General features: G+C 36.7%; 1 protein-coding gene across 9 annotated transcripts in view; it reads right to left on the minus strand.

The window, feature by feature from the left end:
• The window catches only part of TLK2 (tousled like kinase 2), a 123,132-nt gene that overhangs the window by 41,380 nt on the left and 53,996 nt on the right, over positions 1-27,756 (minus strand). For all 9 annotated transcript variants that reach the window (XM_055575590.1, XM_055575588.1, XM_055575586.1 and 6 more), the window contains 5 exons: positions 22,485-22,652; positions 10,757-10,852; positions 9,324-9,416; positions 5,793-5,903; positions 4,427-4,563 (listed from right to left, as the gene is read on the minus strand). In XM_055575590.1, the coding sequence (XP_055431565.1) occupies positions 4,427-4,563; positions 5,793-5,903; positions 9,324-9,416; positions 10,757-10,852; positions 22,485-22,652 (605 nt within the window). The remainder of the gene's footprint in view (positions 1-4,426; positions 4,564-5,792; positions 5,904-9,323; positions 9,417-10,756; positions 10,853-22,484; positions 22,653-27,756) is intronic.

Genomic DNA, 27,756 nt, shown 5'->3' on the forward strand with positions numbered 1-27,756 from the left:
CCATGTGAAATGGAGGCAGACTGAGCTACGCTGCTGCAAGCCACTGAACACTAAACAAGGATCCTCCCTAGAAGCCACAGAAGGAGCAGCCCTGCCAACACCTTGATTTAAGGTTTCTGACTTCCTAAACTGTAAGAGAATTAAATTTATGTTGTTTTAAACCACCCAGTTTATGGTATTTAGTGATGATAGCCCTAGGAAATGATTATGAAAATGAAAGTGTTAGCTACTCAGTTCAGTTCAGTTGCTCAGTCATGTCTGACTCTTTGCGACCCCATGAATTGCAGCACACCGGGCCTCCCTGTCCATCACCATCTCCCGGAGTTCACTCAAACTCATGTCCATCGAGTTGGTGATGCCATCCAGCCATCTCATCCTCTGTCGTCCCCTTCTCCTCCTGCTCCCAATCCCTCCCAGCATCCGAGTCTTTTCCAATGAGTCAACTCTTCGCATGAGGTGGCCAAAGTATTGGAGTTTCAGCTTTAGCATCAGTCCTTCCAAAGAACACCCAGGACTGATCTCCTTTAGAATGGACTGGTTGGATCTCCTTGTAGTCCAAGAGACTCTCAAGGGTCTTCTCCAACACCACAGTTCAAAAGCATCAGTTCTTCGGCGCTCAGCTTTCTTCACAGTCCAACTTTCATATCCATACATGACCACTGGAAAAACCGTAGCTTTGACTAGACGGACCTTTGCTGGCAAAGTAATGTCTCTGCTATCTAGGTTGGTCATAACTTTCCTTCCAAGGAGTAAGAGTCTTTTAATTTCATGGCTGCAATCACCATCTGCAGTGATTTTGGAGCCCCCAGAAATAAAGTCTGACACTGTTTCCCCATCTATTTCCCATGAAGTGATGGGACCAGATGCCATGATCTTAGTTTTCTGAATGTTCAACTCTTTGCCACCCCATGAACTGCAGTCCGCCAATGTCCTCTGTCCATGGAATTCTCCATGGAAGAACACTGGAGTGGCAAGCCATTACCTTCTCCAGGGAATTGAACCCAAGTCTCCTGCATTGCAGGCAGATTCTTTACCTTCTGAGCCACCAGGGAAGCCCAGGAAACAATTCTATGTACCCTCCATAGCAAAACTGTATCATAACTAGAACAGGTGTTAAAAAAACAAATGCACATTATTTGCAGATATTATTTTGACCAAAGTAATTTTGGTGATGATCTACAGATAGTACCTGAATATCTCAGGTAAGAATTTTTAAAGAGTCCCAGGATTTCATGTTCTGTGTCTACTAGAAACTGGTATATACCACCCAAGGGAGAACTGATACTTATAGAATCAACAGAGTTGTCTCTCTAAATATCACATGATATCACTTATATGTGGAATTTTTTTAAAAAATGATACAATGAACTTATTTACAAAACAGAAATAGACTCACAGACATAGAAAACAAACTTATGGCTAGCAAAGGGGAAGGATGGGGGGATAAATTTGGAATTTGAGGTTAACAGATACACACTACTATATATAAAATAGATAAACAACAAGAACCTACAGTATAGCACCGGGAATTATAGTAAATATCTTGCAATAACCCACAATGGAAAAGAATCTGAAAACAAATGCATATATATAACTATAACTGAATCACTTTGCTGTACATCTGGAATACTGTAAATCAACTATACTTCAATAAAAAAATTTAAAAAAGCTTTATCACTTATTATGGGTCATATGCCAAGAATCAGATGGTTCACAGGAAATCACTTTAAAATGGAATTCTATAATTCCTTATACACCAGAATATAATCGTGGACTAGGACAATGATGTTATACAATTTCATTTACTCCCTCTGATGATCCACGTCTTAAACAGCCACAGTTTTGTATACAGGTCAAATCCCCGTATTTAATGTTGTTTATGTCAATATAAAGAAAATCTTAATAATAATTTTTTTATTGCCTTGCCATTGACTATTTGAGACTTCAAGACTTGTTTAAATAAAAAAGTTACATACTGAATAACAACAGAATTTATTGTAACTAACTTCTCAGAACTATAAAATATGTTACTTTTTCAACAAGTTCAAAAATACCTTTTAGAAAAACTTACTAACCTGGTCAAAAATCATTAAAAATCTTTTATGATCTTTTTATTAGACAGCAAATCTGTTTTAGGATCTTAATAAAGATCAGTCAAATAGAGCCAAGGTACAAACTGAGAATAAAAGAACTGTGTTGAGGCTCCTGTTCAGACTATATTTGATCACTTGATTAAATTTTTAATGTCAAGAGGTTTGCTCTTTCTATAAAAACTAGTACTGCAACCTGGAGTTCAGGTACCTTACCCACCAAGTTATGTGTCACAGAGCTTCTTATACACAGATAATTATCATTTGTAAGGATATCAGCTACAGCCTTCTATAACTAAAGAACTTCAATTCTGCATTAAAATTAAGAAAGGAAATTGGTTTATTAAAGCACAACTTTAGAAAATATTATTAAAATACCTAAAATTAAGAGATATCAGCCAGGGGACTTTCCTGGTGGTCCAGTGGTTAAGAGTCAGCATTTTTACTGCTGAGGTTCAGTTCTTAGTCAGGGAACTAAGATCCCACAAGCTGTGCAGTGTGGCCAAAAAACAACAAGCAAATAAAAAAAGGTATCAGCCAGAAACAGCTTCCCAAGAGGAGAGATGGATAGTCTGCAATTTATATTACTTAAAATCATCAAAAAAAAAATACTATCCACTTTGGAGAAACAACTCTGATTAGGGATCTCATGTAGATAATACCAAATTCTCTGGTCCGAAGGCTCTACAGCAAAGTCATCCTTTTGTACTCTATATACAATTTCCAGAACCTTCTGGGCAATAGGCTGCTTATAGAGCAAAAAGATAAATACTTGCTACTATCAGCAAAAATTACAATCACATCTTAAAAGTAATTACATTTTATATCTCTAAACAAATCCACTAACCACTCAGGTTTAAGTCTTTAGACATTTTAAAAATTGCCATGTGAGGAGTAACCATTGTCATGGACTAGTAGGGGTCATTATCACATCTGGGACTCAGTGTGAGCATTAAGTGACTTTGGCCAATCATGGGGGATGTGTTTTATCTTCCGTCCCATTCTGACAAAATTGGATGGAGACCCACTTCCAGGGCAATTTGCTCATCACGGTCAGGGTGTTGAGGAATAGACATCATGCCTCTATGCAGCAGCTGTTTATACTGCCCTAGTGCAACTCTGTTAACCTGAGCACAGAGAACTCAGCGTGGATACCACATGTATCACACATAAAGCACAGACTATAATCCAGAGGTAGGTTTCCACAAAGTTTGTTTGTTTTGTTTTAGTTTGGCCATGCCACATGGGGCGGCTTGCAGGATCTTCGTTCCCCAACCAGGGATCAAACCTAAGCTCTGGCAGTGAACGCACTGAGTCCTAACCACAAGACTGCCAAGGAGTTCCCATTAACAAAATATTATTAATAATATCAGTATCTGTACTTTTCTTTCAAATTTGTTATTTATGTTTCATTAGTATTCAAAAGTAGTTCTGTCCTCTCCAATCAATGCCCAATATGTTATTTCACCAAGGAAAAAAAGGTAGGACAGGCAGTCTATGGAACCCTTGAACCTACAGTAAACTACAGATCAGAAGTGTGAGAGCCCATGATTAAAGATACAATGTGCCACCCACTGCAACCCAGTCTCAAACGGAAACTATCTACAAAATCAAAATAAGTAAGATACACCAAAAGGTATCGCAACTTTTAAGGCTTCTTTTTTAAAGTTCTGAGCTGATATTAGCTATTTATGCAGTTGGAATTTTAGGATTTTAAATGTTAATTCCCTCCTTGGAGTAAATACTTGAATGTTTTAAACCAAAGTTATAATAAAGTGAAGGAGGGCTCAAGATTCCAAGTTAATGACAGGCACAGGCAGTGGGACTGCTCACCAGCCTGACTGCTGGCTCAGTGCTCACCTTCAAGAAGGTGACCATCTCTGCTGACTGGATACTCTCCCCTTAGAGAGCCCCAGGAACATGTCCTGTACGTTCTTCCAAGGTTTTGTTTTATACCAAACGGGAAATCCTTCCTTGGGTCTTTGCCCATTTCAATCTTCTGTGGACCCAGAATAAATGCTGGGAGTGGGCAGACTCCTCATGAAAACTTATTACATAATTAAAATGATATCAAGTCAAGTCTTAGCTTTTTCTTCCTTAGTTTTGGCAATTCTGATTTTTTTAAGCTTTAATATAGAACTTGTTTTTTATTCCTCTGATTATTTGCCATTTTTTCAGGACTTTATCTCATTCCTTACAATTCTTTACACATGTGGAGACAAAATTGAATGAAAATAAGACTACCACTACTAAGATATTAATGACTACAACTATAAAAAAATTTAAAAATCCAAACCAACTTTCAATTCTCAACTTTATCATCACAATTCACTTACTTAATAAGGTTCTGGAAAGCATAACCATCTGTCCACTGTTCAGTAAACGAAGCCCCATGTCGGACTGTGGTAAAGTGGCCCAGTCTCAAGCGATCTTGCATGCTTTTATCTCTACATGCCATCTTCTCTTGTTTTGACTTAGGGGAAAAGGACAAATAGAAAATAACTGTATTCTCCTACGAGAACTCAGATGCAGCACTATGTTTGTTTTTTGTACTATACTGCTCAAAGTTTAGGACAACTGGCTATATCTACACTGATTTCAGGAAGTACCCTAAAGCTATAAACATTTTATATAACCCATAAGCATTCTACATTAACATATACTAACATATACATTTCTGTTATAAATGTGGAATTTCCCTTCTACAAAATTAATGAATTAAGAGATGAAGCAAAGTTCTCCTCAGTATCTTTGATATTAATAAAATAATTCACTTCACTTTTTATCAGTGTTTCCTGTCCCCTTAATAGCATTTCAAAGATTTCAGCAAAAAAACAAACCACTAGTCTGTCTCAAACCTCTAGCTTATAATCATTTCATTAGGAAGTACTGTCATCTTCAAACTTTTACTGTAAGATAAATAACTACTGGAGATATGTTTTACAAATTTTAAGACATTAATTATTTATGATATATAATCAACAATTAAATATTTATTTCAATAATTATAAGAAATAATTACTAAAGGCAAATTGCAACTAATCAGTTACTATTAATATAATAAAGGAGGCATCAGCCAATTAAATAATCATATACAAGTAATTGCCAACTAGTTTTTTAAAATACAAAACACTTAATTATCACATTATTATATATATAAATTACTCTAAATACCATATCTGAAATGGACATAAAACTATTGCTAAATGTCTGTATTAGTAATAGGATGTGCTGTGTGCTTGCTCAGTCAGTCGTGTCTGCCTCTTTGCAGCCCCACAGACTATTGCCCACTAGGCTCCTTTGCCCATGGAATTTTCCAGGCAAGAACACTGAAGTAGGTTGCCATTTCCTACTCCAGGGGATATTCCCAATCCAGGGATCAAATCTCTTGAGTCTTCTGCATTGGCATGTGGCACGTGGGGTCTTTAACACTATGGCAACCCCAGTAGCCTTTTCCTAAACCCAAAAGCCCTTTGTTGGTTTTTTGTTCTTCTTTCCAAAGAAGAGACATGGATTTACATAAATGTTTCTTACCAAAGAAGCCAGGCACACCCATGCCCACATAAGACAGAGAACTAAAGCTGTGGTCAGTCCTTTCCTACTTTGAAATGCTTTCACTTCAGGTAAAAAGTTAGAAGTCACAACAATGGCACACCCTAAGCATCTTGGAATACAGAGTTGAGGCCACTACTAATCACCTACCTTTTCTATAAGCAGTTTCTTGCTCATTGTCACACATCGATTTAATCGTTCTTTGTATTTCTCTAACACCTTTTGCTGTTCGTCAATCTGCCGTCTCAAATCACAGTTGGCCTTCAATGGAAAAACATTTTTTAAATTAGCTCCAAGGAAGAGATTAATACAAAAGCAGTTTCTAGGGAGTCTGAAACTCATTTCTTTTGTTAAATTATAAGCAAAACTGAGATTTAAAGAAGTAAGAGTAACTATGTCTTTAAAAAAAGAAGGTAAATACTTTGTTCCTTGATTTTCTTTTAATAAACTTATTGTTTATTAAAGATGAATTCTGCTACTAGAAGTAGGATGTTTTTCTACTGGTCATACTTTACTCTTCCCCAAAGCCAGTTACAGATAAATCCAGTACCCCACACATGCTAATACTGTCACAAAATAAAAGAAAAAAATCCATCATGAATGAAATGTTTATTTCGAATTCATTTAAATAGCACTTTTAAGCATTTATAGATTAAATACTTACAAAGGGTGAATAAGCACTACCAAAAAAACAACACATAATGTTCTTTATGTTCAATTGTTGCTCTTCTGTTCTTCCTTCCAAAGAAGAGACATGGATTTACATAAATGTTTTTTACCAGAGAAGCCAGGCACACCCATGCCCACATAAGATAGAACTAACAAACAAGCTGAATACAAGGTCTTGGTTCAAGAAAACCAGAATGTAAATACACAGTTGATTTAGCTGTGGTCAGAAGGGTGGGCTAAATACTTTGAAAAATTCAAGACTCCTACAATAACAGAGAAGCAAAGAACCACTAACCCCAGGTCAATTTTGACTTGCAACTCCTGAGTTTATTCTTGTGTTAAACAAAAGATATGTACTCTTTTGGCAAATAAATGATACTATAGCACACTCAATTTTTGAGATTTTGAAGCTTCATTTTAAAGTGACCATTGTGCAACAGTTTCCATCTCCAAGTATCTACTTTCCTCATAATTTCTTCCTATTAGTTCTTCTAAGAGAGCTCATGAGTTCCATGGACCACATTACCAAAGGCCAAGTACAAGGACATTTGGTTAAATATGTCTAATTCATACTTAAAAAATCTGCAAGCCAAAGATCATGTAATGCATATACATGAAGTCCAATCTACTTTTGGAAGGTGAACATCCCTTAAAATCTATAATCAAATTTATGGAATCAATCAATCTCTGGCAGTTTATTTTAAATTGTAAGAACTCTAAATTTTTGTGGTTTCCAACACTAATGATTTTGTGTTCAGGTTTAAAATAGCATCTGACTAGCAGGTCCTGATGCAGCCTTACCCAAACATCTAACTAAAATGGAAAAACTCAATCAATGGTCCATGCCTGTCTGAAAGGAGACATAAAGAGTAGTGGTTATTCCCCTGTCCCTCCGAATCAGAAACACAAGCTCTCATCAATTTGAAAAAATGGCATCTCTCCTTTGTGTCTTCTTTTCTGACATAACCATTCCATTGGCACTGTTCTAGATCCAAAGAAAGACTACAATCTTCAGAAAACAAAAGATTAGAAAGATGGGAGTGGCAAAGAGGACATACCGCTTCCTGGGAAATAAAACCATATTTTTAAAACTCCCCAAAATAATCCTAAGTTAGGGTCAGTTTTTTACATACTCCATCTTCTCAATCTTAAGAAAATCAGACGATGAAGGAAGAAGACAAGCCCATGATCCTTTTTTAGCTCAGCAGAGCTACCCTGGCCAAAAATCTTAATTTTTTGGTTAGATTAGACAATTAGACTGGGATTTCTATAAACACACAATATCTAATTATAAACCTTGGTAATTCAATGAGCACCCAAGTGAAAAGAAGAGACGTTAAGAGCAACATCAACCAAGTATACATGCTAACAATGAAAGATGGAAAATAGGTACTGAGTTTAAACACGGCTCTTCTCACTGAAGGATGGAGAAAAGCAAACTAAGAAACAAAACCACCAGGCCTAAGGAAAAATGTTTCTGAATAGAAAAGGGAACATCAGCTTGAGAACAATAAAAACATTGGAGATTAAAATGTTAGCCAATTTTATTTACAAATTGGTAGTATTTATGTATAGATGCATTTATGTACAGGGACTTTGCTGGCAGTCCAACAGTTAAGACTTCATGCCTCCACTACGTGGGAATCCCTGACTAGGTAACTGCGATCCTGTATGCTGCGTGATGTGGCCAAAAAATAAAAATAAATAAACAATTTCTTTAAAAAATTTTATATATGCTATAAATAGATCAAAAATTACTACAGTAAATATACCAAATGTTTTAATTGCAGTTAATGGAATTATGGGTGTCATTTTATTTATTTATTTTTACTATTCTCTAAATTTATTATAAAGAGTATGTATTGCTTTTAACAATAAACCTTAAAATATTTTTAAAAGGGTCAGTCAATATGCCAAACTGTATATTAAAAAATTATTTCAGAAAATATCATGGTATTACTGTATAGCACAAGGAACTCTACTCAATATTCTGCAATAAGCTATATGAGAAAAGAATCTAAAAAAGAATGAATATATGTATAACTGAATTACTTTGCTATATATCTGAAACATAACAATGTAAATCAACCATACTCCAATAAAATCAAAAATTTTTTTAAAAATCCTTGTATATTTTCTAGAGGTATATTTTAAACTCCATATAGCTACTTTTAAAGTTTCTCTTGCGAGCACAAAACACTTTGGACGAATAGGTTATAAAAGATATAAAATGCAAAACCAGGACTTGTGACATAGTTTTTAAAATTCAAATGCACATATATGTGGAATCTAGAAAAATGGTAGAGATGAACCTATTTCCGGAGCAGGAACAGAGACACAGACGTGGAGAATGGATATGTGGATGGGGGGTGGGGCATGGGCGGTGAGGAGGAGAATGGGAGGGTGAGACAAATTGAGAGCCTGGGATTGACACACACACACTACCATGTGTGAAACAGACTGCTAATGGGAGGCTGCTGTAGGCACAGGAAGCTCAGCTTGGTGTTCTGTGATGACCAAGACGGGTGGGATGGGGGGTGGGAGGGAGGTCCGAGAGGGAAGGGATATATGTATGCATATAGCTGACTCACTTCATTGTACAGCAGAGACTAATACAGTATAGCAATTATATTCCAATAAAAAAAAATCAATAAAATTTTTAAAAATTCAAAGACATTAAAAAAAAATTTCCCTGGAATGGGAAAACAACACTCTATATACATATTCTCACAGCTTCAACTCTCCACAGATATAGTCCTCTAGTATATATTTAAATACTAAAATTCTACAATTAAGATGTCCAGTGTAAAGATACCATTTGGAATACAGTTTGATCCTCGTTACCTACTCAGATTCCCTCAGATCAAAGGAAAATATCCAAATGTCTACATTTTAACTTTATTATTTGGTTACAGTAATTATCTCTATGATATGCATGTAATTCACACATATAAATATAGATAAATCAATCAGTGCTTGTTATAAAATCTCGTATGATATTTTAATACTTACTCTTAATAAATCATCTATTCTTCCTTCCTTCTTCTCTAAATCAGAATTCTTACTGTTTTCTAGTGCAGATATTTTTTCTATTGTGAGGTCAGACTACAGAGATAAGCAGAAAACAAACTCAGGATTAGTCTCAAAATATTATATGTCATCACATTTTTCTCATTACTTTTCTGAAAAAAAAGCACTTATGATACAACTAGCCTGGAATCACATGGCTCAAGAAATTAAATCTGCCTTTCTCATCTCATTCTTTAAGCACTACGTTCCGCTATACTTGCCCTTCAAAAATATATTAACTCTGGAATAAAATATATGAATTCTCAAAATACTGTGCACTGAATAGTACAGAAACATACTCTCTAGAAATGAAACTAACTGAATAGAAAAGGTCATCAGAGGAGAAAGAACCCAACTCTCTAAAGAACAAACATGCCACCTAGTGGAAACAGAGCGACCAGAAGAAGAGAGATGAATGCTCAACTACCTAAGTCTATTCAACTATTCAAAAGTTTAATTCGAATAAAATTAAAATCTGCTCCTAAGGGCTGTTTAGCTCTTGTGACTTAAGAAACTCTCCTAGATTGCCAGGCATCCTGTCTTGAAGGTAACAAGCTACCAACAGGCTTCAAGAAAACAAGGTATAATATTTGGTGAGCTCAACACAACAAAATGGAGGATATATCCACTATCCTTTTCGCAGATATTATTTTTGAATATTCACAACATTCCCTAAATTAAGGAGTTTCTGAAGACTGTTTAAGGAAGAATTATGTTGGTGTGCCACGTGTTAAAAGTTTAAAATAACAAGGTTTTACTGTGTATCACACAGAACTATATTCAGTAGTTTGTAATAAACCATAATGAAAAAAGAATCAGAAAAAAAAAGAATACAGACACATACATATATATATGTATAACCAATCACTTTGCTATGCATGTGAAATTAATACAACATTCTAAATCAACGATATTTCAATAAAAAAGATTCCCTGCCGCCTACCATAAGTACTGTGCCAACAAGTGTTTTGTAGACACTAAGATGATGATAATCAACCACATTTTATAGATAATTTAAACTGAAGAAAAATGAGACCCCAAAAGATAAAGCATAAGTTGCAGAGCTAGAACCTGAATCGGGGTCCTGAGTTCTCCAAAACAAGTGCTTTTTCCCTTGACACCATGCTGCAATATAATCATTTCTGTCTATCATCTTTCTGAATACATCAGAAAGGCAAAGAAACACCTCAAAAAGTTAAAAGCACCTTCCAAAAGACTTGAAATATTCATAATGCAAGTTCTGAATACAACACACACAAATAAATGAGATGAAGTCAGAGAAATAAAGGGAGAGAGAAGACCCAGATTTTATATGTAGTGTTAGCATTTACTCCAAAGCAGTTCTTTCCCTCTCTGTTTATCGACCACTGACCTACCTGGGTCTGTCTGTGCTGGATGGAGATCTGTTTTTGGGAGCTGCAGGAATGCTCTGTGTTGCCAGATCCCGTAGATGAGGGACTGTTTTGCTGAGCCTGGAATAAAGGTGTACCACCAATCACAAGAAGTTTTCCATCTTTCTCCATGAGCATTTATATGGATACAAACGATTACATAAAACAAATACTTCCTGATGAAAACCAAGACTCAGGGCCATGGAGCCAAGATGAAAGTATACACAATTCAAATGAAAAGTAAGGGCTTGACATGGTGGCTTAGATCATTTTACTGTAAATAGTTTAAAACACCAAATGCTTACAAATGAATTTTTTAAATATGGAAATTAAGTATGTAAATGTCCTTTTCATGGTACAATTGATGCTTGAAAAACACATGGGTTAAGGGCGCTGACCATCCACCCTCCGAGTCCCCCCACCATGCAGTCAAAAATCCACAGGTAACTTTACAGGTGGCCCCCTGGATCCATAGTTCTAAATCTGCTGATTAAACCAGTCTCGAATGGTGTAACACATAGTATGGATCTATTAAAAAAAATCCCACATCAAAGTGGACCTGAGCAGTCAGTCCAAACCCACACATCTTAAGAGTCAACTGTAAACGTGCTCTCGCAGGACAGGCTGGTGAAGCACTCAAGCACAAGGGACGCTCATGACTCCAGGCAGAAAGGACTGGGAACTTCTATTCAGAAGTGCATCCGAGACCCTCTAACTTCGCCCAGAACACACAGTGGGCCAAAAATTCTAGCCGATTTACAATATTGTCACTTGTTTACTGTGACATTTTACACATAAATAATGGGGCATTCTAAGGCACTTTCAAATTTAGAAGGTTTAGGACTTAATATAATTCAACTGTTCAAGACTGCAATCATTATACAGATGGTCACCAACTTAACAACGGTTCCACTTAACAAGTTTTCAACTCTATCATGGTGCAAAAGCAATACGTTCAGTAGAAATGTACTTCAAATTTTGAATTTTGACCTTCTCCTGGGTTAGTAACGTGACACAGTACTCTCTGACGCCACACGGCAGCAGCAGGCCAGCTCCCAGTCAGCCACAGAACCATGAAGGTAAACCACCAGATGCACTGGGAGCCATACACCCAGATGCACATATGGGTTCCTACTTTCAGTATTCAATAAATTACATGAGATTCACCACTATATTATAAAATAGACTTTGTGTTAGGTGACTGCAGGCTAATGTACATGTTCTGTGCACATTTAAGGTAAGCAAGGTTGAGCTATGATATATTCAATAGCTGAGGTATATTAAATATATTTTGATTTACAAGTTATTTTTTTAACTCATGACCTGTTTATCAGGACCTAATCCCATCATAAGTCAAGGAAGACCTTTACTTCAAAGAGTCCTTTTAAAAACAAAATTGCACTCAACATAGTACAACCTATCATAATACATAATTAGACATAATTACAAAATACTGGATATTCTGGTGATTATGGGCTAATGGAAATATCATCTCATCAGAGAATACAGTGTTTCGAATAATGTAAGTTTCATCTGGTACCTCCTAATTATTCCTTTATTTCTTTATTTGTTAACATTAAAACAATGTATAACCATCACCTATTGAGCAATTACTGCCGTGATCACCAGTAGTCCTTCAGTTCAGTCGCTCAGTCATGTCCGACTCTTTGTGATCCCATGAATGCCAGACCTCCCTGTCCTTCACCAACTCCCAGAGTTTACCCAAACTCATGTCCATTGAGTTGATGATGCCATCCAACCATCTCATCCTCTGTTGTCCCCTTCTCCTCCTGCCCTCAATCTATACCTGCATCAGGGTCCTTTCAAATGAGTCAACTCTTTGCATCAGGTGGCCAAAGTATTGGAGTTGCAGCTTCAACATCAGTCCTTTCAATGAACACCCAGGACTGATTTCCTTTAACTGAACTGGCTTTAAATGAACTGGCTGGATCTCCTTGCAGTCCAAGGGACTCTCAAGAGTCTTCTCCAACACCACAGTTCAAAAGCATCAATTCTTCTGCACTCAGCTTTCTTTATAGTCCAATTCTCACAACCATACATGACTACTGGAAAAACCATAGCCTTGACTAGATGGACCTTTGTTGGCAAAGTAATGTCTCTGCTTTTTAATATGCTGTCTAGGTTGGTCATAACTTTCCTCCCAAGGAGTACACGTCTTTCAATTTCATGGCTTCAGTCACCATCTGCAGTGATTTTGGAGCCCCAAGAAATAGTCTGACACTGTTTCCACTGTTTCCCCATCTATTTCCCATGAAGTGACGGGACCGGATGCCATTATCTTAGTTTTCTGAATGTTGAGTTTTAAGTCAACTTTTTCACTCTCCTCTTTCACTTTCATCAAGAGGCTCTTTAGTTCTTCTTCACTTTCTGCCATAAGGGTGGTGTCATCTGCATATCTGAGGTTACTGATATTTCTCCCTGATATCTTGATTCCAGCTTGTGCTTCCTCCAGCCCAGCGTTTCTCATGATGTACTCTGCATATAAGTTAAATAAGCAGGGTGACAATATACAGCCTTGATGCACTCCTTTTCCTATTTGCAACCAGTCTGTTGTTCCATGTCCAGTTCTAACTGTTGCTTCCTGACTTGCAAACAGATTTCTCAAGAGGCATGTCAGGTGGTGTGGTATTCCCATCTCTTTAAGAATTTTCCACAGTTTGCAGTGGTCCATACAGTCAAAGGCTTTGGCATAGTCAATAAAACAGAAATAGATGTTTTTCTGGAACTCTCTTGCTTTTTCCATGATCCAGCGGATGCTGGCAATTTGATCCTTGGTTCCTCTGCCTTTTCTAAAACCAGCTTGAACATCTGGAAGTTCACGGTTCACATATTGTTGAAGCCTGGCTTGGAGAATTTTGAGCATTACTTTACTAGCGTGTGAGATGAGTGCAATTGTGCGGTAGTTTGAGCATTCTTTGGCATTGCCTTTCTTTGGGAGTGGAATGAAAACTGACCTTTTCCAGTCCTGTGGCCACTGCTGAGTTTTCCAAATTTGCTGGCATATCGAGTACAGCATTTTCACAGCATCATCTTCTAGGATTTGAAACAGCTCAACTGGAATTCCATCACCTCTACTAGCTTTGTTCATAGTGATGCTTCCTAAGGCCCACTTGACTTCACATTCCAGGATGTCTGGCTCTAGGTCAGTGATCACACCATTATGATTATCTGGGTTGTGAAGCTCTTTTTTGTACAGTTCTGTGTATTCTTGCCACCTCTTCTTAATATCTTCTGCCTCTGTTAGGTCCATATCATTTCTGTCCTTTATTGAGCCCATCTTTGCATGAAATGTTCCCTTGGTATCTCTAGTTTTCTTGAAGAGATCTCTAGTCTCTCCCATTCTATTGTTTTCCTCAGTTTCTTTGCATTGATTGCTGAGGAAGGCTTTCTTATCTCTCCTTGCTAGTCTTTGGAACTCTGCATTCAGATGGGTATATCTTTCCTTTTCTCCTTTGCTTTTTGCGTCTCTTCTTTTCACAGCTATCTGTAAGCCCTCTTCATACAGCCATTTTGCTTTTTGCATTTCTTTTTCTTGGGGATGGTCTTGATCTCTGCCTCCTGTACAAGGTCATGAACATTGTCCATATGAACGATGTCCATAGTTCTTCAGGCACTCTGTCTAGTTCCTTAAATCTATTTCTCACTTCCACTGTATAATTGTAAGGGATTTGATTTAGGTCATAACTGAATGGTCTAGTGGTTTTCCCTACTTTCTTCAATTTAAGTCTGAATTTGGCAAAAAGGAGTTCATGATCTAAGCCACAGTCAGCTCCTGGTCTTGTTTTTGCTGACTGTATAGAGCTTCTCCATCTTCGGCTGCAAAGAATATAATCAATCTGATTTCGGTATTGACCACCTGGTGATGTCCACGTGTAGAGTCTTCTCTTGTGTTGTTGGAAGAGGGTGTTTGCTATGACCAGTGCGTTCTCTTGGCAAAATTCTATTAGCCTTTGCCCTGCTTCGTTCTGTAGTCCAAAGTCAAATTTGCCTGTTACTCCAGGTGTTTCTTAACTTCCTACTTTTGCATTCCAGTCCCCTATAATGAAAAGGACATCTTTTTTGGGTGTTAGTTCTAAAAGGTCTTGTAGGTCTTCATAGAACCGTTCAACTTCAGCTTCTTCAGCATTACTGGTCAGGGCATAGACTTGGATTACCTTACAAAACCCTATAAGGAGGTGCTGCTATTTCCATTTATAGATAAAGAAAATGCAAATCCGAGATATTAAGCACCTATGTGGGGTCACAGAGCTAGTCAGTGGGGGAATAAGAATTGAGGGCTATCTGCATCCACAGTAACCAATCTCTATAAGCACAGTACACTGACTGTCTCACGTCGGCCATTATGGGTACTGCTGTGAACAGGCCACAAGCAAGCTAAGCACTTCATACACACAACTAAACTGAAGGCTCACACAGTCTTGTAAGGTAGGCGATAATATCATCTCTGTTTTTATTTATTCACTCATCAAGTACTCACTGAAACATCCTCATCTAAGTATCATGTTAGATGCTCGGGACGCAATGGCCAAGAAAAACAGAAACAAAACCTAAAGGCCCAGTCATCACTCTGCCTTATAAAACTCATAAACCAAGAGAAGATGTATAAAGCACTGGATAAATACTTGTTGACAGAAACTGTTAAACAATCTAAACAATCATATAAATAAATACAAAACTGCAATTAAGGATACGTGCTATAAGCATACACAACAAGGTACCTAACCTAACTTAATGAATTGAGGGTGAATTCCTTGATGAAATAATATCAGAGTTAAAATTTGAAGGAAATAAGCAGTCAAAGAGAAGAGACGATAGGGTCATTTCAGGTTCTCACATTCCATACAAGAACCCAAGGGGAAGAGAGAGAACTGTTGTGGGGATCAACAAGTAAAAAATGAGGAGTCAGTCTCAAAGAGACTGTATGTCAGAGCAGTGATTAGAGCCAGGTTTAGGAGAGTCTAAATAACTGATAATGTTCCCCATTCTTCCTACAATGTGGCAAACCTAACCTCGTCTTATTGATGAAGGGTTATGATTGTAAAACTCACATACTATACTGCACTGTGATATAACCATTATCTCCTTCAGTTATCATTAGATTGCTTTTAAAATCCTATCCTTTTAAAATCTATCTCTAAATAAACATTACTGAGCTGCTTTTATAATAAACACCAACAAGAATCACATGACAGGCTAAAAGGCTCTTTCTATGAACTTCTAGATTTTGGTATATGGGTTTTTTTTTTTTTAATGCTTTTTCCTTTTTTAACATGTGCTCATTTCTAAGTTTTCTTTCAGCAAACAAAGGGTACTAGAATGTCATTCAAGGAGATGTTTCCAAATTAAAGCTCTCTGTAAAAATGTACATATAAATAGCCCATGATAAGTAAAACTGCAGAAAGTTAACTGAGTCAGTGGGACAGAAGCAAGGAGGTAGCAAATCCCCATGAAAATGAAAATAATACTTACAAAAGATAGGAGAACTACAAAAATATAAGGACCTACTGTGACAAGTGAATCCATGCAAATACTCCATGAAAATTCTTATCATTCATTCGGTATTAATTATGAACCTCTGTGCCTGGTCCTGTGTTAAACACTAGAAATGCAACACTGGAAAACAAAGAAAGCTTAGTCTCCTGAGTCCACAGTTACAGGATCATGTTCTCAAGAAATGAGAAGCTGACGGCCTTGCTAAGCAGACCATTGTAGTTGTAAATTTAGTCCAACCCTTACTCGGCAAAACATCCTTCCCAGACTTCCGTGTTCTTCATTCCAATTACAGAAGTAGTATTGGCTTCTAATTCATAATTACAGGCTAGATTTCCCAAAGTCCTACTGATACTTGGAAGATTTTCTTTCTAAATGAAACCCTAATAGCATTAAGAAACAAAGGAGAATTAAGAATCAGAAATTTTTAAAAACTTTAAGTTTTAAGAAACATTCAAAAGCATTTGGGATCAGACTGATAGAGAAAGTAAAATAAATTCACAGCTGGAAACACCAGCAGTAAAACAGGCTGGTTCTTTTCAAGGGAACTCCTCCAAAGCCCCACACTGAGATTTACCTTTACCAGGATTGACCCATGGAACAATTATCAGACATTTAAAACCTGTATAGTCCAACAAGGTCCCCTCTTGATCTCTCCCTTGCATACTGAGAGCCATGGATACTACTGCTTCTGAACCAAGGGTAAAGCACAAGAATTGGTCTCTTAAATTAAAAAAAACAAACATGTAAATATTTAAAATGGAAAATGAGTGGGTCCAGGGGGAGGGGCTTCTGCTGTGAATATTGTGTCCTAAGGAAAATAGCAAAGAAAGCACAGTATCCCTGCCCGCTACAACTGACAGAATGGAGGAATACGTGGAATACACCTCTAAGAGTTAAAGAGTTACCTAGCAAAACAACGCCCTCCTTATTTCCATGTTTGTAAAGGGCTGGTTTTTCTGCTGAGAGCTGACCAGATGCTTACACAGGGATAACACTCACACACACACACACCAATGGAGGGCTATTTGGGAAGCGGTACAATGCCACTGCAGGGAAAAATCCATGCCAATACCCTATGCTAAATCACTCTAATAGTACTGCATTCAACTAAAGCAAGATACATTTTTCAAGAAAACCAACAGCACAAAGTGAAGATCCAACATGAAAAAACAAAACTTGATCCAAGAGAAAACAGAGAATTCAATAAAAACAACTTTAAAAATAAAATATGTTCAGAGAGGGTTAAAAGGATACTACAGTAAAGAACTTGAAAAATAAATGTGACAAGATAAGAGTATCAATATTCTAAAAAGTGAATAGATGAGCTAAGTAACAAAATGCACAGAACCGAACACAGAAAATCTGAAAGACAATGTCAAGAAAATCTCCCAGAGGAAGAAACAAAGTCAAGTAGCATGAAAGAAAAGTTAAGAAACATGAACAGGAAGAGGCTTCAAAACTATCTAACCGGCCTTTAGGAGGAAAAGAGCAGAGGGAAAAAAAAAATCTAAGAATAGTAAAATAAAGCTTCTCTGAGGTAAAAGGTTTTTTAAGACTAAAAAAAGGCTATGACATGACAAGGACAAGACAAATAGTGGATAGACCTCAAGAATAAAAAGATACCATACGATCATCTCAACAGATGTAGAGAAAGCATCGAATACCCTTTCATGATGAACTCAATGAACTCAGAATAGAAGGGAACTTTTTCAATACCAAAAAAGGCCATTTCTGAAAAACATTTGCAATAACATGAAAAAGAATAAACTCTTAGAAATAATTTGAACAAAACAAGGGCAAAATCTACACACCAAAAATTCCAAATTTTATTACTAATAAAAAGAAATTAAAGATACCTAAATAAATGGAAAGATATCTCATATTCATGGACTGGAAAACAATATTTTTATGAAGTCAATACCCCCAAATTAGTCTGCAGAGTCAGCACAACTGCTATAAATTTCATCTGGTCTGTTTACAGAAACTGAAAAGCTGATCCTAAAATTCATATGGAAATACAAGGGATCCCACAGCCAAAAAAAATCTGCAAACTACATTTTAAAAAATTAAAGCATTTAAGAACATCTTATATAATGTCAAAAGATGTAGCTTTTGAGGAAGTAACAGACCTCATATATATATTAAAAAAAATCTTTTAGACCCTGACAACTATAACTGTCTCATTCAATCTAAACAAATTCACTGACTAGGACTGTTTTCTTCTCAGTGAATCCAATAAAATCACTCAGTTTTACGGTGTACAATAATGAAACAACCATAATATTGTAAATACTCCTTAAATGTTGTCAATTTTTAGAATAATTTATAAAGCAGAAACAAGTCAATTATAGTTAAAATAACAAACTAAATATCACAAACAATGTAATAATAACTAAAAAGCTGAAAGATGAAAAAGGAAGCTGGGTATGTTAAACATCTCTTACAATGGGGAATGTTGATTACATAAAAGATAATTTGAAGTTAAAATGGTATTCAGTACAAAATCTAAAACAAACTCTTAACAGTGGTTATCTCATGAATACAAAGGAAAGAATTTTACTCTTCTATATCACTTCAAATATTCGTAGGTCATGCACATATACTACTTTTACAATTTAGAAAACTATATGTTTATAATGTTGAAAATCAAATTTCTTATGTTGAAATTCATAAAATTATGTAGCAATATGATTTTAAACGGGCTTCCCTTGTGGCTCAGCTGGTAAAGAACCCGCCTGCAATGCGGGAGACCTGGATTCGATCACTAGGTTGGGAAGAACCCCTGGAGAAGGGAAAAGACTACCCACTCCAGTATTCTGGCCTAGAGAATGCCATAGATGTCCATGGGATCAAACATTCAAAGGATCAGACTCATAATATTCTGCCACCTATTTTTACTTATCAGTATTGATCTATAGGTCTTTCACTGCCAGCACATATACCTACTTTTTTTTTAATGAGGGCAATACTACCCCAAATTAATCTGCAGAGTCAGCACAACTGCTACAAATTCCATCTGGTCTGGTTTACAGAAATTGAAAAGTTGATCCTAAAATTCATATGGAAATGCAAGGGATCCCATGGCCAAAAAAAGTCTACAAACTACATAAAAGTCTATCTCACTTCATTGGTCAACTGTAGAGCATCCCATTGTATATACATACTATATTTTATTTAACTAGTCCTTATATGAAAGATGCCTTCATTAATTCATACAACATATAATTAAACTGAGTGTGTATGACAGCAGATCCTGTTCCAGCGTTGGCGGTGCAGAAGTGAACAAAGTGAAGTCCTTGACCTGATGCAGCTTACATTTCGGTGGAGGGGAGTTAGGATGGGGGTGCGGAGTGAGACAAAGAAGTACATTATAACAGGTAAGCTAGTGATAAGGCTAAGAAGAAAAATTAGGGCACAGCAGCTATATAATGTTTGGGCGGAGCAGGAAGGAGTGCTATCTTATACAATACAGCCTTTCTAATAGGCTGTAGACTTAAGCAGAGACTAGAGAGAACCAAGGGGACAAGGCAAGGTGATATCTAGAGGAAGAATGTTCAGATAAAGGCCCTGAGGTGAGAGACACCAGGTAGTATTTGAAGAAGAAAGGCAGCCAGTGAGGATGGAACTTGGTGAGGGAGGGAGGCAGTAGTAACAGATGTCAAAGTGGTGGGAAACAGGCCATGCAAGGCATTATGTGCCATTATAAACACTTGTGAGCAGGGGAGTGGCATGCCTGGACTTAAGTTCCAATGGGATCACTCTGATCTGCTGAGAACAAAGGCAGAAGCTGACAGTTCAGTTAGGAGGCTACCACCACGATCTCAGTGTGAGACAAGACTTGAGTAGTCATCGTTAAGGGCAGAAGTGGCAGGATTCTGAATATATTTTGAAGGTAAAAGCAGTAGACTTGCTGATGGATTCAGAATTAGGATATAAAATAAAGAGATAAGACTAGAATGACTCCAGAATTTTTGAACAATTGTAAGCCGAGAGCTGAAAATTACTGAGATGTGGAAGAAATGGGGTTTGGAATGGGGCAACAAAGTGAAGAATTCAGCTTTGGTCGTATTAAATTTGATATGCCTATTAGACACAGACAACTGACTACATAGGTCTGGAATTCAGGGAAGGGCTCTGGGCTGGAGATGTAAATTTGGAAGTCTTCTGAGTATAGGTGATGACTGAAAGTAAGAAACTAAATGAGATTCTCCTTACTGAAAGATGGTATGTATATAAGAGGACTGAAGACTGAGCCCTGGGGCACTCCAATATTTGGAGATCCAGGAAATGAAGAAGAATCAAAAAGTCAGAAGCAAAGAAAAGACCATGTGCTTAAAGAAGAAGGGACTGATCAACTGCAGCTAATGAATTATATTGAATAAGTTCTGAGAACTGATTGCCGGACTTAGCAACGTGGAGATAACAGGTATTCTTGTTAGAAGTTCCTCTGAAACACTGTGGAAGGACACTGCTTCCAGATTTTTGCAATTTATAAACAATACAATAAACATCTTTGTGTAGTTCATGGGAATGGAATTTTGGGACCCAAGGATATGTAAACTTAACACTGAGATACACTGCCAACCTGTCCAAATGACTGCACCAATTTATACATACACATAGCACTGTATGTGTATCTAAACCACTACCTGCACCAAGAATCACCAAATTTACTAGTCCTTGTCATTTGTTAAGTTATTTTATTTTGCATTTCTCTATGGCTGAAGTTAACCAGTTTTTCACATTATTAGACATTTGTCCTTTTTTTCCCGTTAAAACTGCCTGTTCATAGCCTTTGCCTTTTATTTTTTTTAAAGGAAACTGCTTGTCTCTATTAACCAACATTTGTTATATATTTGCTAACTTTTTTGCTTTTCTCCTTTTTTATCTAAGTTTATACTCCAATTGGAACTGCAGAGAAGCAAAGAGAAATAGAACTATACCAAAGCTTCTAGGACTTTGGTTTTTATACTATTTCCATGTTCCTTCTTCAGATGTGATTACCATATTACTCCTCTATAAGAAAGTATTCCAAAGCAGAGAGATGTTGGGCCATTATGGTGGCAGTGGAGACGGTGAGAGATGGTCAGATTCTAGATGTAAGTATGTTTTCTGATAGATTAGATGTAGAATATGAGGAAAAAAGGAAGCATTAAAGATAAAGCCACATGTATTAGTTCTCTATTGCTCAGCAATAAATTACCCCCAAACTTAAAGAACTCTGAGGTAATACATGGGTACTGTTTTAAGCTGAGGAAGGAAAGAATGAGAGAAGGAAGGAAGGGCAGAAGGGATTCAAATAATACACAATGATCCCTATCTAATTATTTTATTATTTTTATCTCCTTTCCTTAAGACACCTACCATTTCATGGCCTTTTTTAATACAATCATATGTGGGTTAATCCCAGAGGTTATAGAGATTTATTTGCTCAGAAACCATGGAGCAAATAAGGAGGAAACAGTTTACTGGAGAAAATGAACCAGTAAGAGAGAAAGAAATGTTGATCAATGGTAATGTTAGCTCTGAAGGAGGCCCCTAAAAATGGAGGGACAGGGCGATGGGGCTTTCTGTTGCTTTACTGCATCACTGAAAACAAACAGGTACTTGGCAGGGTAAAGAAACCAAGAAAAGCAACAACTTTTAAGTCAAACTGCATTATAATTTGGCAAATAAAAAAATGGGGTCAAACATTTATAATAATCAAATTCCTGTTCTTCAAGGAAGAAGAAAGAAGTAAGCTGAAAGGAACAAACAGGTAGCCAAATAGTCTTGGAAAAGCAACTGTGCTAATACTCTGAAGAAATGAGAGAAAGCAAGCATGCAGGCTGTCCAGATACCATAGAGGGGAAAATGACTAGTAAGCATGCCCGTCCCCATACTAATATTGTATTAACTTGACTATTAACTTCAAATAAGTGATGGTTGGAGTCTGGAGATTTTATTTTTAATTGTAATGGAATTTAATCTGTATTTTCTGTTCTTTGTCAACCTAAGGTTGTGTTTTCCATCCCACAGGACACTCAGACTTTGATAAAGCAGTCTCTCTCAGCGCCTGAGCCAAGCAGGGCTGAGCACAAGCACACACCTTTAGAGGTAACACAGAGTTAGAAATCATCTCTCTACCAAAATCCTTACTCAAACTCCATCTCGGCTGCAGGAAAACAAGGATGTGCATAAACGCAGCCTCAGTACTCACTGAGACAAAAGTGAAGCAGAGGCCAGCTCCCCTCTGTGCCAGCTGCTCTGTGTCGAGCCGAGGTTTTGCCAGCATCACTGACATAAGCGTCGGCAGGGCAGACTGCTCCTCTGACACCTCCTTTGTAGCACTGCCATCTAAACCATAGAGAGGCTGTTCTACTCGCCGCTGGAAAACATGAAAGAAAACACACAAATTACATGACAAAGAAAACATCTGATACTGCCAAAACATGCAACAGATTAAAACACAGTTATCAGATATAAGAAGGACTTTAAAAAAAAAAACCCTCTGAAAACAAATATGGAGAGTACAGTAACATTATCACTGGATTATGACCTATCTTAGTACATTTTAATGGTTCTATATTTACAGAACTCTGAATTTGCAGGTTACTTTAGAGTTCAACAAACAACTTCATTATACCCTCAATTCTACAAGGAAATGCTATTTCTAACCTCTAGGTTAATAAAGATTAAGGCATTTGGCCCCTACTTACTTCACTCTCTATTCTCTTCTATTACCATATTATATCCATATGCAAAATATAAAATAAATACAAACAAAAGAATAATATACCACAATTATGTATGGCTTATTCTAGAAATGTAAGGATAGTTCATTATTCTATCTACTAATGTAATTCACTACATTAACGTTGGTGTGGGAGGGTAGAGAATCAAGATTCTTTCCTTTAGATGCAAAAAGATTTGCACATTGTTGGGCAATACTTAAAAAAAAACCCTGTAAGTATCTATTTATAATTCAACAGAGTATTTTTTCAGAAATAAACATAACTATAATTAATGGTGCTATACTTGAGATACCTTCATTAAAATTAGGAACTAGACAGGGGTTAACACATTAATATCACAGTCATTCAACATTATCATAGAATTTTTAGCCAAAGTGATAAGGAAAACAATATGAGGTATAAACACTGGAAAATATCAAACATTAGAAAGTGTCAATTTTGGATGATATAACTATTCACAAAGGAAACCAAACAAATCAACTGAAAAACAACAAATAAGAGTTCAGTAAGATGGCCAAATATAAAATAAATACACAAAAATCAATAACTTCCCCATATATCAACAACTTGATTATAATCAGAACAAGTAGCATCAGAAGAAAAATCAGATTCAAAATTATCTGTAAAATACTTAGAAGGAAACAATATGCAGATTACATGTAAAACAAAAACTATAGTTCACTGACAAATATAAAAGACGACCAATGTTAAATGGCAAAATACTATGCTCCTGAGTTCACATTTTATATATGTCAAACTTCTCCAAAAGCCAGTGCTCAGGGCTTTTTGTGTATTTTTGTTTCTATTTTTGCAAGAAAGGGTGTTGTGGCAGTATAGCGATTGATCATCTAGATTCTCCTCTGCTCTTTGGGGAGACTGTTTCTATGGATTTTCATATTTTAGTTCTGAGGTCCACTTGGAAAAATAATCAAAATTAGCCATGTACTTTTTGATAAAGGGTACCAGGGAAACCTGACCAGCTATTAAAACTTACTGCAAAGCAACACTGGCCTCTCTGGTGGCTCAGTGTTTAAGAATCCACCTGCCAGTGCAGGAGACAACCCTGGCTTGGGATGATCCCCTGGAGAAGGAAATGACAACACACTCCCATGGACATAGTAGAGCCTGGTGGGCTCCAGTCCAATGGGGTTGCAGAGAGTTGGACATGACTTAGCGACTAAACAGCAACAACAAAGCAACAATAAACCAAATAAGCATCATCCTGGTAAAGGAACAAGCAGACTAATCAGTGGCACGGAAAAATCAGAAAAAGACCCATATAAAATGGATGTGTAATGTGTGATTATACTGCATTTCTAATTAGTGGGAATTTTATTACAAAAATGATACGATATGTACATAGATATTAGAAAAAAGGTAAAGTACATTACTTCCTTATAGTATACATAAAAATTATAAGAAAATATAAACAAATGCTATTATGACTTTCTAGTGGTGAGGGCTTTTTAAACATGACATTAAAAACACAAACCATATAGGAACATCTAAGAATAAGACAAAAGTAGTAATAAGTCATGAAGAGAAAAACACTGATAGATCTGATCACTTCTAATTTTTTGACTTCTGAATGGTGAAAGTGGACATAAACAAGTTAAAAAACAAATTATAAAGAGGCAGAAAATATTCACACGATAAGTGACAATGAGCTAACAATCTTAATAAATAATGTGTTCCTACCCATCAGCAAGACAAAGCAAATGCTCGAATAAATAGGCAAAGGAACTGAATAAGCATTAAAAGAGAAATCCAAAAGGCCACTAAACATATGAAAAGATATGTAATATCACTGATGAAGAAATGCAACTTAAAACAAGGTATTTTTCTCACTAGCAAAGACTATAATGTAAAATTCAGTATTAGAAGGATAGGAAGAAATTGGGACTCTCAAACTGCTGATGACCTGCTAGCAATTATGTGATGATATTTCATTATATTTATTTTAAATTGATGCATAGTTGATTTATAATGCTATGTTAGTTTCAGGTATACAGAAAAGTGATTCAGTTATATATATGTAACTGAACACATATTTTCTTTCTCAGATTCTTTCCCCTTATAAGTTATTATAAAATATGAATACAGTTGCCTGTTCTATACAGTAAGTCCTTGTTGGTTATTATTTTATATGTAGCAGTGTGTATATTAATATGTTAATTCCAAATTCCTAATTTATACATCTACCCTTTCCCCTTTATAACCATAAGTTTGTTTTCTATGTCTGTGGGTCTATTTCTATTTTATAAATAAGTTTATTTGTATCATTTTTAAAGATTCCAATGTAAGTGATATTATATGATATCTGCCTTTCTCTGTCTGGCTTGCTTCATTTAGTATGATAATCTCTAGTCCATTTGTGTTGCTGCAAATGGCACTGTTTCATTCTTTTTAATGGCTGAGCAATATTCCAGTGTGTGTGTGTATGTGTGTACTGGACACCACATCTTCTTTATCCATTCATGTGATGACATTTTAAAGTGTGCATATTCTTTGACTTGGGAACTAACCTTTGGAAATTTATCCAAAGGAAACAAATGCATAAGCACAGATGTATACACAAGGATATTCATTACAGCATTACTTAGAGAATACAAAATATTTAAGTCTATCGTCTAAATAAATTTATACAATGGAAATGAGGAAATCTGCTATATGAACATACATGTATACATATATGCCCACTAAACTCTTTGATAATAGCTCTTGTGGAAAGGACTTTATATTTTACCACTTCTGAATTATTGGACTTTCATAATCAGCATGTATCCCTTTATCAGGGAAAACTAACATTTTTACTTCAGAAAATATAAGTAAAACAGACTAATCAAAGTGATCTGGAAAAAAGAATTTTTTTTTTAAATCTAGGAGTAAAAGCCACACCTCCTTAAAAACAGCACTCCTACCTCATCCAATAAATTTAAATGCAGACTCCAGAATACCTGTAATACTTAACAACAATAATCTCACTACCTGGCACACTGTTATCACTGAAGCTACAATATTAAAACAAATAATTCTGTCATACATTCAATAATTATTTGCCAAGGGCTTAAAAGATCTTTAAATATCTCTGGAAATATAGCAGGTTGGGATGTTTGTACCAACATTCCCTTAGAAAACAACTATAAAGACAGGACAAAATGTTTTTTTAAAAAGATATTAAAAGCACTGAAAAGCTGACAAAATAGTAGGGATTTGTCATGGCAAAACCTAACGGAAATAAGGAACACAAAACAGGTAGTAAAAGAAGCATCAAAGTCACATTTGCCCTGCTGCTGCTGCTGCTGCTAAGTCGCTTCAGTTGTGTCCGACTCTTCGACCCCATAGACGGCAGCCCACCAGGCTCCCCTGTCCCTGGGATTCTCCAGGCAAGAATACTGGGTGGGTTGCCATTTCCTTCTCCAATGCATGAAAGTGAAAAGTGAAAATGAAGTCGCTTAGTCGTGTCCGACTCTTAGCGACCCCATGGACTGCAGCCCACCAGGCTCCTCCATCCATGGGACACCCTAAGATCTTGACTTTCCAATCCCTGGGCACCATGTTGCCAAGTGGATAATCATAGGCCAAGCCCATCCAGCATAGGACTCTCAATATGAATCCTTCCCACTTTAAGCTGTACTTTCAAAGGGTTAAAACCTCAGGGAAAATGTAAGCCAGAAGAAATAGTTCTCCCGCCCTCAGGGAGCTGCAACAGTTGCCTTGGCCATGCAGGGGGTGCAGGCTCCCCTGAGAAATGTTGCTGCTGCTAAGTCACTTCAGTCATGTCCGACTCTGTGCGACCCCATAGACAGCAGCCCACCAGGCTCCCCCGTCCCTGGGATTCTCCAGGCAAGAACACTGGAGTGGGTTGCCATTTCCTTCTCCAGTGCATGAAAGTGAAAAGTGAAAGTGAAGTCGTTCAGTCGTGTCTGAGTCCTAGCGACCCCCTGGACTGCAGCCTACCAGGCTCCTCTGCCCATGGGATTTCCCATGGAAGTTAATACAATCCAAATCAATACTGCTTGTCTGGTTGAAAGAAACAATCTAGCAAATCAAACAAAGCAAGCCATGAATTCAGTAGTTTGTAGAGACTGGTAGAATCTCTAGACACTTGAGAGAAGCAAATAAAAATTCTCCCTGGAGAAACATATGTTCATCTTAGACCTCAAAGAAATTTCACCAATAATTTTTCAAGTACAATGAGCAGCACACAGACAACCAAAGCATAAAAGAAATAAAGACCTGAGCAACAACTAGGAAAAAAAAGATATAGCAGAAACAGGTTTTTTTAAAACTTCAAATACAAAAATTAACAGATTATAAAACAACTATGTCTACCAGATTAAAGAAATAAAATAAAAGACAATTTGACTATATCTGCAGGGAACATAAAATAACAAAAACTAAGAATCCAATGCAGCAAATTAGATACACCAAAACAGAGAATTTGAGAACTGAAAGGCAAGAAACTATCCAGAATGGAGCATACAGAAAGAAGAATGAAGGGGCATGGTGATAAAGTGAGACAGTCTAACATATGCTGCTGCTGCTGCTAAGTCACTTCAGTCGTGTCCGACTCTGTGCGACTCCATAGATGGCAGCCCACCAGGCTCCCCCGTCCCTGGGATTCTCCAGGCAAGAACACTGGAGTGGGTTGCCATTTCCTTCTCCAATGCATGAAAGTGAAAAGTGAAAGTGAAGTCACTCAGTCGTGTCTGAATCTTAGTGACCCCATGGACT

This window comes from Bubalus kerabau, chromosome 4 (assembly GCF_029407905.1).
Source record: "Bubalus kerabau isolate K-KA32 ecotype Philippines breed swamp buffalo chromosome 4, PCC_UOA_SB_1v2, whole genome shotgun sequence".
NCBI lineage: Eukaryota > Metazoa > Chordata > Mammalia > Artiodactyla > Bovidae > Bubalus > Bubalus kerabau.